The sequence below is a fragment of the Squalius cephalus genome (assembly GCF_949319135.1).
Source record: "Squalius cephalus genome assembly, chromosome: 23".
In the NCBI taxonomy this organism is placed as follows: Eukaryota; Metazoa; Chordata; class Actinopteri; order Cypriniformes; family Leuciscidae; genus Squalius; species Squalius cephalus.
Window position 1 is genome coordinate 31,531,631 of NC_137144.1, and position 16,143 is coordinate 31,547,773.

General features: G+C 37.2%; 1 protein-coding gene across 1 annotated transcript; it reads right to left on the minus strand.

Annotated features, from left to right (window-relative positions):
• Window positions 1-7,741: 7,741 nt before the first annotated feature.
• LOC307151580 (uncharacterized protein) lies at window positions 7,742-8,884 on the minus strand. The gene is made up of 3 exons (XM_079859676.1): window positions 8,647-8,884; window positions 8,293-8,424; window positions 7,742-8,024 (listed from the first exon to the last, which is right to left on the minus strand). The coding sequence occupies exons 1-3, from the start codon at window positions 8,783-8,785 to the stop codon at window positions 7,945-7,947; spliced, it is 351 nt and encodes a 116-aa protein (XP_079715802.1). The 5' UTR covers window positions 8,786-8,884; the 3' UTR covers window positions 7,742-7,944.
• Between the last annotated feature and the right edge of the window lie 7,259 nt (window positions 8,885-16,143).

The window sequence follows — 16,143 nt, forward strand, 5'->3', positions numbered from 1 at the left end:
TTACGATAGTATTATTCCTCACAGCGCTGCGAGTCGGTGTAAACAAGTACAATGTGTTTTCTCGAGCTGATATGGGGGCGTTTGCAGGATTGCCTCAGATCATTTGCGTTTGAATAGCATGCACTCTCCGTGGGCGGGGTCAAATTAAAACATAATGAGCTGAGATGAGAACGACTGACATCTCTCTCTTTTCTTACAGATTACATAAACTGAGAATATTTGTTTTTTTATATAAATTACTTCATTCAAAAGAAGATCATTCAAGCTTCATGCCTGTGTGTCTGTATGCCTGTTTGACTGAGTATTCACTGAGTTATGGTTCATTTTCGGACGCGTTTCAGAATTGACTTCACTGACAGAGAGAAAGCAGAACTCGCATCATGTTTATTTTTCTTTATTTGGCAAAAAGCTCAACACTTTGTTTTTATTGTGAGTATACACAAAAATAATACACACTTAACAGGAGAGATTGATGTATGAAACTGGTTTGTAACATCAAAGTTAACAGAGTATTTAGAGTCTCCTTTGCACTGATAAGGAAAAAAGCGAGCAAATCACGCCGGCGTGATTGCCGACCTCAGAGGGTTAAACGCTTGCCCTTAACTTCTGACCTCCAGACCCAATGCATCCGCACATTACGTTTCGGCTACTTGAGCCCTTTGATTGACCAGACGTTAGAATGCATGTTCTTTCTCGCATTCTTCGGCTTCCGGAGATGCTCGGAATTTGCCCCGTCGACTTCAGCCTTCAATCCAGCCATTCATCCCAGCCTCTCAGACATCACCGCTCATACGCAAGATTCTCTGATATATATCCTAAAGAGAAGTAAAACCGACCAATTCGGGGAGTCGTTTCCAATCTACATTTTGTCCTTATGAGCCTCTTTCGAAATACGTTCTTTCCAGATACGCCAACCATTCATCTCCCCAAGAACCACTCTTCCTCACAGGAAAAAAAAAAAAAAAAATGGCCACGAGATCCTGGTTCAACAAACACTTTCAAAATATTCTCAGCGCCTCTGGCATATCTCCTGAACATTACTCCATACATTCCTTCCGGATCGGAGCAGCCACCACGGCTGCCAGCATGGGCATCTCGGATGAGACAATCAGAGTCCTAGGTCGCTGGTCATCCAAAGCGTACCGTTTATATATCCGTAATAATCTTAACGATCTCCGTCAAGCTCAAGCCCGCATTGGCTCATCCAAACCTTTGGGGGTCTTCAAGTAACCAAGCTTACTATCTACCGAGACGAAGCCCCCACTCTGAGTCTCCCTGAACTAGACTCCCTGACCAGAAAAAATTGATGAAAAAATTGATGTTAAAGTTCATTTAGTTTAACAGAATTGCTTATCTGTTGGGGAACTGGACTATCAGTTATTAAATCCTGCAGGGAAAGTTTTATCATCACATTGCTGACAGTAAAACAGTGATTTTCCTTTCCATTTCTTTTAAAGTGTCTGAAATGAGATATCATCTGTGTTTACAGTAACAGCTCCATCTGGTCATTCATGACTCCGTCATAAAAGTGAACTCAGGTCACACACACACACACACACAAACACACACACACACACACACACACACACCCCGTGACATTGAACACTCAGCAGTTTCTCAACACTTAGGTCACTTTATAAAAGAAAAAACTCTTAACACAATGAGACTATGGATCATTTATCACTGCTTTGGCATAAAATACAATGACTACATCTTTCAAATGACATAGATTATTTTCTCACTCAGACAGATTGTTTGCAAACATTGCAAGCAGATTTCACCCGTCGCTGATGAAAGTTTAGATGGTCCTTTCGTCTTTGGGACAGAGAACCTCGATGTCTGTTTCTCACAGTCTGAAACATGGACTCATCTGACCACAGCACACACACTTCCCCTGTTTCAGAGCCTCTGAGAAGAGCTCGAGCCCAGAGAACTCACCAGCATCTCTGCTCTGAACAGATGTAGAGCTTTCTCCTTTCCTCACAGAGACTCCAGTGGCATTTTCTTGATGTGGCGTCAGACTGTGTTCAGTGTTCTCTACAGTACTCCTGAGCACATGAGGCTGTGTTAAACACAGGAACATGATGGTTCCTCATGCAGAGCCGCCTGAGGGGTCAAAGGTCACGCACATTTATAGAAAAAGCTGCACCTGAACACAGGAGAGAACTACAGCCGACTGTTTGCTAGCGTGTGTGTTCTGCGCCTATATGTGAATGAGACGAGTCTATTTCTGCAGATTTATTCGTCTATATTCGTCACTCAAAAAGGGAAACCGACGCTGCAGAAACACACACCGTAATAAAGCAGTGTGTGCTTACCGTTCTGAATGTCAATCCTGCCAAACACTTTCTTTATTCCACTCCGCTCATGTTAATATATTCACTGAGGAACACTCGGGTTAGATGACGTAACATTAGATCAGCTTCTATCTGTGCCGTTTAGACGACTTTGAAGACTTGATGACACTGAGCTGATCAGCCAATCAGAGTTCCTTCTCTCACCGACGACGCTCACAAACAGCCCGACGTTTCCCAGCGGCCGATCGTCGGCTTGGTGTGTCCCGGGAGAAATAGAGCTCTCCTGCCTTGCCCTAAATTTGCAGATTTCTGGATTCCCTGAATCTTTTACAATATTATGTGTTGTAGATGGTGAAAGACATAAATATTTTGCCATCTTGCATTGAGAAATGTGATTATTGGATTGTTTGACAATTCACTCCTAATAACACAGAGTGGTGAGCCATGACCCATCTATGCTAACAAAGACGAGAAGCTCCATTCACCCAGACATGAGACCCTCACCCATTACCAGTTCACCCAGACATGAGACCCTCACCCATTACCAGTTCACCCAGACATGAGACCCTCACCCATTACCAGTTTACCCAGACATGAGACCCTCAGCTATTACCAGTTCACCCGCTCACTGCAGGCACGTGCACAGGTAGGGCTCAACCTGTGCAGAGCACATGCCCTTTTTGCCCTCACACTCCGAAGTGCCCTTTTTTTGGTGGTGTTTTTTTTTTTTTTTTAAATCAATGCTATTGGTCATCCTTTACGTCTGTCTGTCTGTTTTACAAATATTTAGCCAATGAAAGTTCTTAAACCGAGCTTGTGTAAATCTTATTCGATCCTCAAGCTGTCAGTAAGCTGATAACTCCGCCTCCTCTATATTCACTGAATCAACTGAAGTTCCACAAGCAGCCGCACAGTAGACAGCAGCTGAACGAAGTTGTGCGAAGGGTAAATAAATATCTTGTTATTTGAATAAGTACTACTAAACACTATGTCTATAAAGGCTCATATTTTATTTATTTGATGACTCACTGACTGAGACATGTGGGACGTCGCCTGAGAGAGAGGTCTAGGCTAGCATTTGCCATCTAGTCATAGCCAATGGCCTACATAGCCTAACGCAAATAACTTAAATATCATGTGCATACAGTAGTATTTCATCTTTTATAAAATGCGATTTTGGCCAAATGTATTTTACAACAGGAAAAACAAACTAGTTTGTAACCTGTTGATGAAAATGTAATGTGATACCGCCTGCGCCAATGACGGACAAAAAAATGCACATTTGCACACATTCGCTGGTCAAAAACTATATATTGATAAGTAATACAACAACATATAATTTGTTTTTACCATCGGAAAATCAAAACAGGCGCGCCCCCGCGCTGTTTCGTACTGGAACTTACACAAAGCGATCCTCATCACCTAGGTAACATATTTCTAAGAAATTTCTTTTTTGATTTATGATTGCTGATACACTTAATTTATTAACATTTAGGCTAATCATGTTATGGTAATAATATTTAATTATGGTTAATTCAAGGCTGTTAATATGCATGTATTCGCTATCTAGCTAATTTTTAATCTATATTATTCTATACTCTCCGCTCATCCTCACATGTATAAAATGTAGTAAAACATGGTTTTACTACAGTAATGTTGTAGTAGTAACTAAAAAAAAAAAACATTACAGAAGATCACTGTGAAATCTTTATATTGTATCATGCAGAATGTAATTCATGATGTAATAATTCATTCCAAGGCTTCATTTATTTGATCCAAAATACAGCAAAAACAGTAATATTGTGAAATATTTTTAGTGAATAAGAGACCTTCAAGAGACCAACATCCCTTGTCCTCCACAGCACAGTATCAAATTTTTGCCAGGTAGGCGGATACATGTTGGATATAGTAAAGGTATGGCTATAGTTTCTTATAATCTGGAATTGATTTGGACATAATTACTCAAATTATATTTCAAAATAGTTTGTCAAAAATACTTGACTCATTGCTCTACCTTCCCCTCTTCTCAATGTCATACATAATCATGGTAACCAAAAAATACAAATTAGCTTATAAAACCAAACAGAATAGCTAAAAAAGAGAATATGAAGAGTTCAGATGCAAAAGCCTCTAAGTGCCATCTGAAAATTTCTTCTAGAATGATCATTTTTATCAAGCTCGTATATTTAAGTTCAGTAATTTCACTTAAATGGCAATGAAAATTAGCTATTAATTGCCATTTAAGTGAAATTACTGAACTTAAATATACAAGCTTGATAAAAATGATCATTCTAGAAGAAAATTTCAGATGGCACTTAGAGGCTTTTGCATCTGAACTCTCTCTCTCTCTCTCTCTCTCTCTCTCTCTCTCTCTCTCTCTCTCTATATATATATATATATATATATATTTATATATTTCTCTGCAAAGTTCATAAAAAAGTGCATAAAGTTCATTAAAAAAAACAGAATTTTTTAGCTATTCTGTTTGGTTTTGTAAGCTAATTTGTATTATTTGGTTAACATTTTTATGTATGAGTCAAGTATTTTTGACATATATTTCCATAAATGCAATTTAAAAAAGAGGGAGTACACAAGAGCAACAGAAGGTTGCTGTTGTTTTTAGGTTAAGAGGCCCTTAAAACCCTGTTTATCTATATTATCTATATTATTATTATGGTTGTTATTAATCGTGAATAAATCTAAAGCTTTTGAGACTATTATTTTGTGTTATTGAATTTGTCATGAAGACGTGACCATTTCTTCCTTTTATGTAGGCTTACTAAATAATTTTGATATAAAAAAAGGGAGGGGAGTGCCCTTTTTCAGTTTCAGCACATGCCCCTCAAAAGGTCTGTGCACGGCCCTGGCTCACTGTGACCGTTTCAGAGCTGGATCATCTAACTTTACAATATTTTCACTTAACTCCCAGTGTGTTGCAGCCATCAATATCAAAATTTGTTTATATTTACAAAATACAGTTATGTTGGTCAGTGAAAACATTGGAAAACTTTTCTTTGTATACGTTTGTCAGATAAAAAAAAAAGGTTCAAGAGAATTAACAAAATCACAGATTGTGAATTGTATTGCATTTTACAAAATGTCCCAACTTTTCTGGAAATGGGGTTGTAATAAAATATATTTTGGTAACTGAAAATAAGATTGGGATTAGACAGAAAGACATGCAGTGGTGGATGAAGAGACACATGAGAGTTACTGGAGTAAAAAAACATGTCATGTTTGATTCAGATGATCAAGTTCTGCACAAAAAACTGTATTCATATAACACTAAACATGTGAATTACATGTAATACTAAACATGTGAATTACATATAATACTAAACATGTGAATTACTTGTAATACTAAACATGTGAATTATATAATACTAAACATGTGAATTACTTGTAATACTAAACATTTCAATAGTTTGCATCATTCTGTTATTTTCCTGCTTTGAAACAATCTGTATTGTAAAATTGCTATAAAAATAAAAGCATCTTGACATGTCAACAATATTTTACTGTTAATGTCTGTATCTGTTTGTCTGAGACACAAGATGGTGTCTAATATCTGTCATAACTTGTGTGTATAAAGCGAGAGTGAGGAGATGATGATTCAAGAGAGCTGTAGATGCAGCAGTCTGTGAGCAGATGATGTGGAACAAGAGTATATAGTATAAGAGTATATATATATATATATATATATATATATATATATATATATATATATATATATATATATATAAAAGTTTCATTTTTCTTGCCTTGAAATATGGAAGCCCAGACTAAAACAGCTGCACTTTTGCTATAATAAAATACTGTAAATAAATATTTTTGTGAAAATATGTTGAACATTACCAGATAGAGTTAGTGTTATGATCATGGATTATTAGATGATCTACATTAAACATGAATCTGACCATTATAGGCTGAGCGTGTGTCAAATTTAGTCAGACTGTAATGGAGGATTATAGGAGGACAATAAAGGGGGTTGTGTTCATTAAAATTCTCATAAGAGTACTGGTGTAACCCTGGTGTCTCTAACCCTAACCTGGACACATTCCCTCCATCGGCCCTGATCAATCATGGCCTCCTAATAAACCCAATCCACGCTGGTGTGTGTGTGTGTTGAGCGCACTGATGGCGTTGACAGTAGTACATATATGAAAGCGCTATATAAATGCCTCTTTCATTCATTTTAGAAACATCTTTTCTTTACGATATCATGCTTAATATTGTTTCACTTATTATATATGAAAATAGCTCTCCTTTTATTTTTGGAAGTGTATTTTAATATTTAAGGGTTTGTTTCTCCACTTACATTAGCTGATAGTTATAGATCAGTCTATATATTTCTGAATTTATACTGTATATAATTGTGTTTTGCTGAGCAATGGCTCCATCTACTGGTAATGTATGAGCCCAGCATATCATTTAGACTGGTTTACAGGCCAAGTTTAAATAACTATGACATTAATATGACCTTATACATGACATTATTCCTCCACAGGAAACAGGACTGAACTCGTTCAACTGTAGTCTAGATGACAAAAACAACATTCATCACACACTTGTCTATATGTTTGTGTGGTCAGTTACACTGGTTATAGTAAATGACAGCATCTGGTTTTGGTCGAACGTCTCTTTGGAAATCATACAGAATTGTGAGAATTACAGACAGTTTCAGAAGTAATACAGTACAATATTGTCTGTTTCTAGAGTATTGATCAATCACTAGTCAAACATCTACCATAATGAAAGCTGTCAGTTAATTAGGGTATATTAGGTCTATAACGGGTCTGGGTATCACCTTACTGATGGACAGAACTGCAGTTTTCCTGTAAAGATGCTGATTCTTCAACATCAGCTGACAACAGACGTCAAGCTGAACAGTGGAGGAGAACGGATTGAAAATTCTTTAAACATTGTATTGAATCTGTTTTTGAGACGAGTTGACCAACACACCGGGACAAATCAGTGTTTTTTGACCAGCAATGAGTGAAAACATTCAACTCTGAATGCCAGTTATAAGTGAAGTGAAACGTGAAGGCCGAGTGTGGAAACACACATTCTCTGAATTTAACCCATCCAAGTTAGTGCACACACACACACATTAGCAGACTGTGTTCAGTGTTCTCTAAAGCACTCCTGAGCACACTGAGAACTTGATGGTTTCTCATGCAGAGCCGTCTGAGGGGTCAAAGGTCACGCACATTCAACAGAGGTCTCCTGCCTTACCCTTACTCGACAGATTAATCTGGATTCCCTGAATCTTTTCACAATATCATGGATGGTAGATGGTGAAAGACACAGTCTTGCATTGAGAAATTAGATTTTTTCATTGTTTAACAATTCAGTGAAATTTGAAGCTTTGCTTGTAAAGACCGAGGCTTCAGTGGATGCTCCTCTCAACTCTCCTCTATTTCTATAGCACTGAACACAACACAGAGAGTTCCAAAGCAGATTTACTGAGATAACAGGAAGATAATGTGACAAAGTTAGTTTCCGCTGTACAGTATTTAGAAGAAAATAGTGTCAGTCCAAACATAAACATTGGACATTTTCTTTGTACTTTTATCAGTTAGATAAAGGTTCAAGAGAATTTACAAATCACAGACTCTTGATTTTATTGCGTTTGACAAGATTTTCCTTAATTCGGGTTGTTCATTGTTCTTAAATATATTCTTTCCATGGATTCAGACCTGGGAATTCCTCCTGGTGGGTGTGGGTCTATGAGAGACAATTTATAAATAAGTTAAAAAGACATCAAGTCGTTAATGTTGATGCACAATAAATGTCATTCTTCATACACTTGTATGTGTGTCAATGTGAATAATAAATGATGGCATTTCTTTGACATGCACAGGATATACAATTACACGATTTGTAATTCTTAATATATAGCTTATGATAAAAACAAAACATCAAATCTACTTTAAAACAAATAAGCAATGATTTGATGTCTCAAAGTTTCAGCATATGAAAGCATAAGTCATACCTGGTCCTCCTCCTCCACCGGGCATTTTCAACACAACGAAAAGAACAGATAAATGTTTAATTTTATAAAACCCAAGTGTTTGATGGTCTTGCAGTGGATCTTTTCCAAAAATCACCCGTACGTCATCTGGGTCTGACAAAAGAAAAACATAACATATGATGAACAGCTCAAATGACATGTTGACACATGAATATCAAAATAATTGATATCTTAAACAACAAATGCTGTTTATGGACAGATAATTGCTAATTTTATTTAGTGCAGTTTAAATGTTTTAATGCCAAAAGTAAAAGAAAAGACATGTAATTGCTCTGTGTTAAGAGCAATGAAGAGTTAATAAATACATTAACCTACCAGGAGCTCCAGGATTCTTCTCTTTGAATTTCTCCTTCAGTTCTCGGACGGTGGTTTTCTCAAACCTTTCTAATGAATCCGCCACTTCTAATGGTTTATTCTTCTTGTCATTAAAGTTGATGAGGACCTGATACACCATTCTGAATCAGTTTTAGCAGAAAATTACAATGAACAAAGAAGAAACCGGAGTCGTTTGATCGCTGTAAGTGAAATTACAGTTTCACTTTCACTTTGATCTGCTGTGTTTTAAGGGGCGTGTGTAACAGATCATAACCCAGTAGAGTTACTGGTCAGACAGTTAATGGGAGGAACACAGATCAGGGAAACATTATAACGTTAGCAAGCTCTTGTGTTTATTGAGCTTTGTGTTTTTAAATAAAAGTGTTGATGTCCAACTCTTCTGTGTAGTGAAGACTTAAATAAAAGGACTTCACTGGAGTAAATGTTGTGATTATGTCGGAATAGGGTCTAACACACATGTTATGGTTGCGTGGTTATAATCTTCTCTCTAATAGCATCAATCTTGCAAGTAAAGAACTTTATGAATGATGGCTGTGTGGAAACATCTGAAGTTGAATTTCTCGTTAATTTAGCCATGTATCAAATAAATAATGAGTTTGTTCTCTTCTAAGAGAGTCGTAAAGTAAGCGGATGCAGCAGTTTTATGCGGTAACTATATCCTTCCATGACATGCGAAATACTCTGTGCAAATTGTGCAGTGTTTGTGCCGTGAACAGGGGCGAACAAGAGGCGATTAACCTCTCCCGACCTGCAATCAGATGGTCCGATTCATTTCTGGCATGTCAGATATTTTGGTCGCCCCTCATGACTATATTGCAGAGCTACGAATCGATTGCCCTAAACTCAGAGTTTCCCCCCTTACTGTGCCTGCGTGAAGACAGAAGTTAGAAAATGTAATCTCTAATGCAGCAAAAAAGAAAACAAAAAGCGGTAGATCTTGTAGCTATCAAACGACTGCAGTTTAACAAACGGTTGCTTTCCTCCAGTTCGTGTTGCTCAATGAATAAACAATATTGCCCATGTGTGCAGATACACCAGCGCCTCTTTTATTCAGTTAGTGCTTAAATTAAATGCTTATTCATTAACCTTGCTAAATGAAGTATTTCATTATTTACAAACCAGTTATTTAGGAGTTGTCAGTGGTTCATAAGATCACTTAGAAAGTGTAAGTAAATGATTAATAAACTATTTAAATATACATTCATACATCTTATTTTTCAGACATATAGTGATGGTTACTTTGTGTGTTAATAAATGCTTTATTAACATGTATTTCTACTGTAGTTCATGGTTAATTCAGGTAGTTATAAAGCATTTATTAGTGGTCAGTTCACTATTTTTGTGAGCTAATCTAAAGTGAGGATTATTGATGCCTTATAAAGCATTTATAAAGGAGATTTAAAGGCTCAGTTCTCTTCTAAACAGAAAGGAAACAAACACAACACAGTGATACAGAACATAGAAATATTTATTTCACGATGCAACAAATAAAACTGTACATTTGACATAAAATGAAAAATAAATCTCTGCAATGTTATAGAAAATAAAAATTCCTGTACATCTCCAGAAAACATAACTGTGCAGTAAAATTAAACTAGGACTCTGCAGTCTGATATAAAAATTAATTTCTGTAGTGTAAACAACAATTTACCAGTGTAAAAATATATATTTTTTAATAAAACAACAATAATAATATATAAAAAATATTTCACAGTGTAACTACCTCAGTACTAACTTTAACACATTCGAGAACAGCAATGCAGATCGTGAACAACTTTAATCTGATTGAGTGTGAAACCTTCCCCAGATCCTAGGTCAGTTCATTTTTGTTTAAGGGGCAGCAGCTTCCCGGAAGCCTTAAAGGCTTTGATACTATCTTCTATAGCTTGATCCTCCTGAATTGCAGCGGCACATTGTGTGGCAAACACACTAAGTTTAACCTGACTGCTGAGGTTTTTAACGAGTTCTTTAAATTTGCTAGGTGGAGTGGTGTACAGCTCTGCGATTGGAGCATTGACCACCACTGTGTTCCGGTCCACCCCAACATGCTTGAAAGCAGCTGACATTGTCCCTCCTCTACTGAAGTGCCGAATCATTGTGTTGTATCGGGTCACCACCTGCTGTGGTGTTTGAGCTGTAATTCAGAGAACATAGAATTAGTGTTAGTATTTGGTTTTATTCTTATCGCACACACTTTGACACACACACACACACACCTTTGACTAACCCATATATTGTTTCAATCTACAGTATGACACATTCTACAAACTTCGGTATAGAAACACAGCAGACCACCTCAGTAACACCCAGACAATCAGTTCATTCCAATGTTAAATTAAAACCTCTGAATTCAGAGTTGTTCATTATACAGTCGTGTGCAAATATATATTTTTCATTTGATTTAATATTTTGCAATGAGGATCTGATTTATTGGTTTGTTTTTTTACACAGTACTTTAGCTAACCAAAGAATATTTCTCTTGAGGGTAGTTGCTGTAACTTCTTCCAGAGTAAAGTAACTGGTAGCTTATGAACTTATGATTTAATGCAATAAATGCAACTTAAGTCAGTGTCAGAGGAAGAGTCAACTGAGGTGTCACTCGAGGATTTTGAAGACAAGGGACTCGTCTGGCTGGAACCTTTGTCCCCTTTTTTAAGAGCTGTTAAAATGGATACAAATACATATATAAGGCTCACAGCTTGCATCACATGGTACAGGAACACAAAGCTTAACTCACATAATAAAACTCAACTGTACTATAATTTGAATACATGTTGTGTGTTGTAAGACTTACCTGATGCCAGTTGTTCTTTTAGATAGTCTCTCTCCTTGGTCAGCTCATCAATCTTCTCTTTATGCCACTCTACTCTCAGCTTACACATCTCCAACTCATGAGATTTTCTGTTGTCTGCCAGATGTGCAGTGAGGGCCATGGAGACACCTAATGGAAAGTAACTGTGCATTATTGAATGAATTGAGAATGTTAAATTGACTTTCTTGTTGTCTAACGAACTCTCATCCCGCCCGCCGCTGTGCATTACACAATGAGAGTCAAACATGTCATTGCAAAAGCCACCTATTGCCAGACAGTTGTCAGTTCCTTTGTTACCAAAAATGAAAGTACATTTTAAAACAATTAATGACATTTATCCATGTAATGAATTTCTAAGAGTAAGGTTTAATTTGGATAGTAATGCATGTACATTCTGTCAAAAAAAATAATAATTGAATCTCAGGAACATCTTTTTTACAATTGTACAATTGTTAAGTCCTTTTGGGACAGTGGTTTAAGACAAAAAAATAATACCTGCCTTTGACTATCACAGTGTTAAATTTGGTGTCTTTTTGGACAACAAAAATATTGAATTTATGTGTAATAATATGTTGATTGTAGCCAAGTGTTACCTACACAAATGTAGATTTGTTAAAGTTTTGGTTTGTTTTCATAATGTTTTGCGGCATTTAAAAATGATTTTAAAATTGTATTTCAATCCTTAAAACAAGTAAAAAGGAGGAGTACTTTGAAACTCTAAATTAATTGCAATATATATGGATTAACCCCCCTCCCCCTGAAGTGTAATTTATTTAGTTATAATTTGCTTTTCATATTTTTGTCATTTCTATTTTATTTATTTATTATTAGGCCTGTTATTTATTTATTTTATTATGTTGTTTACGATATGCTGCTTGTCTTAGTTTTATGGTGTTTTACAACGATATTATGTTAATGCCTGTTTGTTTGAAATGATAAAAAAAATGAATAAAAAGCTAGTGAGTGCAGTGCAGTCAGTGCGGCGCATCCCCGGTGTCGGACCTCTAACCATAGACAGTATATAAAAGCCTCTAACTAGAGACCATCATCAATAATGTGTGCCAGTAAACAGAGTAACCTACTCACCAGTAGTGTCACTGACGGACGTCTCATCCAGTGCATCCATCTCCACGCTGGCATTCCTTTTGGACCGGGTCCGCACGCCTTTTCGACTTTTGTCGGAGGTCTCCATGTCATAAACACACGGCTGCACTATTCTTTTGTCTCCTGTTGATGGCGTTTGAAAGCGCGAGTTTTCCTTTGTCCCATGTTGATTACGTATGAAAGCGAGATTTATCCCACCCTTCAGATCATAAACTAGCTGTCACCATAAAATCACCACTAAAGCAATTGCTTAATTAAAAAAATTAGCAGATTAACCCGGCTAAAGAAGCTTATTAATGAGCCCAGCTCTATAATGAAAACCCTAAAACTGATTAAGTTGCTTCAGAAAAAGAAACTGCTAAAAACAAAAATGAAATGCAGAAAATGTCATCAGGAGATGAAAATGAAGAAAAGGACAAACAGCAGAGATCAATATGCTTGGTAAGAAAAAAAAAAAATATATAAAAAAAATTATATATATAATTAAGTAAATATAAAACCATTTGCAACTTGCTGAGTGTGATAATGCTGGTGGGCACTGAAACATAATCATGCAATTGCATTAATACCCTTTCTAAAAACAGTATTTTATGTTTTCTTTACAATAGGATTTGTCGACAAGCAGCACATAAGGGAAGGGTAAAACACATCTCTGTCAGGCACAAATGGATCTTCAGTGGATCAAAGGTCTCCTTCAGTAAGTGGATGCAATTCATGCACAGGTAAGCAACAACAGTTGTAGGCTAATATAAATATGTATTCATCATAAACTCAATTTGTTGCTGTTCTCTTTGTAATTTCCATAAAATGTGCAGTTTTTTAAATAATGCAGACAATTATATTACATAAAGGCGTTTATAAACATTACATGTTCTATTTGCCTTTAAAGGTTTCCTCAGGGTCTACGGTTACGGCAGATAGACATGATGGATGACAGTATTGCAGGCAGTTCAGCAACTCTTAGTAAAATGGCTAAGAAAATAAGGGATGTCTGTGTGTCAGCAGTTGAAAGGATGAGAAGGCGTACAGGCCAGCAGATTGGTGGAAGAAGGGAGTTTGTTGTGATCGACGAAAGCCATTTTCGGGTATGTTGTAACAATATCGACTTTAAATAAATGTTAGTTACCAAAGTTATTGTTATTATATGTATCTGTTTATGTCTGTGTTTGTTTGACTCAGGTGTGGGGATATTATTGGTGAGACTCTCAGGTGTGGGGATTTTATTGGTGAGACTCTCAGGTGTGCCGTCAGTGGAGCAACTGGACACTGACCAGGGCCTATATCAACAGCTTCATATCCTACAAGGCCATTGCACTGTTAGTGTTTCTGTGCTTCAACAAATTATCAGATACATTACAGTAAAATACTATCATTGTAAATGACTGTATAATTAAATAAAATGCAGTAACCAATTATTTGGAGCTGTCATCACTCAAATGTGCGTAAGAGTGCTCTTAGCTAAGAACAAATCCAAGATAAGATTAAAGCTGCAAGCAGCGATGATAGGGCCCTCGCACCCCTGCCACCACCACCCGGCGCCTTTAGGAAATGCCTTAAGATTACACTCACCAAATTTGAAGAGGATCAGATCAAAACTGTAGGAGGAGTTTGTTAAAGTACAACATCAGGAAATGGCAAAAACTGCCCAAAATCTGAGAGGAAGTTCAAAATAGCTGACTTCCTGTTGTGTTTAGGGCTACGCGCCAAGAGACTTTTTTGTAGGTATTGGGTCTTTACATGTATGTACCAAATTTCATACCTGTACGTGAAACCAGGAGACGGGGCAAAATATAGGGGCAATAAGTAAGCCATTTTGCCCCACCCAATTTTGAAAACCACATCACACGTAAATTTTCACCACATCTGAAGCATGTGCAAAGTTTCATGATTTTTCGAGCACGTTTTGTATTTGCCACACTTCCTGCTACCAGCAGGTGGCGCTATTGCTATAACCATAATGAGCATGGTCATGTGTTCAGGACAGGACTCTTATCAAACATGTGAAGTTTGGGGCAGATTGAAAAATGTATGGCTGAGTTACTGCAGGCTGTCTGTGGTTGCCTAGCAACATCGGAACTGCAAGCAACATTATTATTGAACTTATCTGATCATGCATATATCACCAAAAGGCCGAAATTGGGTGAACGTTTGTCAGGCCGCCGAGGGCACACTCTTCGACGAAAACTCAAGATCTTCGCAATTTAACGTCACAAAGGCCTTCAGATTACACTCACCAAATCTGAAGAGGATCAGATCAAAACTGTAGGAGGAGTTCGTTAAAGTACAACATCAGGAAATTACGAAAAATGCCCAAAATCTAGGAGGAAGTTCAAAATAGCTCACTTCCTGTTGTGTTTAGGGCTATGCTCCAAGAGACTTTTTTGTAGGTATTGGGTCATTACATGTATGTACCAAATTTCATACCTGTAAGTGAAACCAGGAGCCGGGGCAAAATGTGGGGGCAATAATTTACCGAATTTGCCCCACCCAATTTTGAAAACCATATCACACGTAAATTTTCACCACTTCTGAAGCGTGTGCAAAGTTTCATGAGTTTTCGAGCATGTTCAGGCCCTCTAAAAAGCGATTCACTTTGGAGAAGAATAATAATAATTAAAGCTGCAAGCAGCGATGAAAAGGGCCCTCGCACCCCTGCCACCGCCACCCGGCACCTTTAGGAAAGGCCTTAAGATTACACTCACCAAATTTGAAGAGGATCAGATCAAAACTGTAGGAGTTTGTTAAAGTACAACATCAGGAAATGGCAAAAACTGCCCAAAATCTGACAGGAAGTTCAAAATAACTGACTTCCTGTTGTGTTTAGGGCTATGCTCCAAGAGACTTTTTTGTAGGTATTGGGTCTTTACATGTGTGTACCAAATTTCATACCTGTACGTGAAACGTCGAGCCGGGGCAAAATGTAGGGGCAATAAGTAAGCCATTTTGCCCCACCCAATTTTTAAAACCACATCACACGTAAATTGTCACCACTTCTGAAGCGTGTGCAAAGTTTCATGATTTTTCGAGCACGTTTTGTATTTGCCACACTTCCTGCTACCAGCAGGTGGTGCTATTGCTATAATCATAATGAGCATTGGCATGTGTTCAGGACAGGACTCTTATCAAACATGTGAAGTTTGTGGCAGATTGAAAATTGTATGCCTGAGTTACTGCAGGCTGTCTGTGGTTGCCTAGCAACATCAGAACTGCAAGCAACATTAATATTGAACTTATCTGATCATGCATATATCACCAAAAGGCCGAAATTGGGTGAACTAGTGCAAAAAATGCCCGTGCAAAATCAGTTTTTGTGTGTGTTTTTAGTAATTGTTGGTTTGGTGTGTGCTCATTGTTACAATTACACAGCAAAAGTTCAGTGACATTTTTATTTGTGCATGGTAAAAAGCACACAGTGAACTCCGAGAAAACGCTATGCTTGAGCAAACAGTTTGTGAATAGGCAACTACAAATGATGCCCGTGAAAGAGACTGTGAACGCATTGAATAGGATATGTTTAGTTGGTGAATAGCATAGGCTACTATTACACAGTAGCGACAACG

Coding starts and splice junctions, on each gene's coding strand:
- LOC307151580 (XM_079859676.1), bottom strand. CDS start 8,785: ATGGTGTATCAGGTCCTCATCAACTTTAATGACAAGAAGAATAAACCA. Junction 8,425..8,646: donor GAAGAATCCTGGAGCTCCTG/GTAGGTTAATGT, acceptor TTCTTTTGTCAG/ACCCAGATGACGTACGGGTG. Junction 8,025..8,292: donor CGGTGGAGGAGGAGGACCAG/GTATGACTTATG, acceptor TGTCTCTCATAG/ACCCACACCCACCAGGAGGA.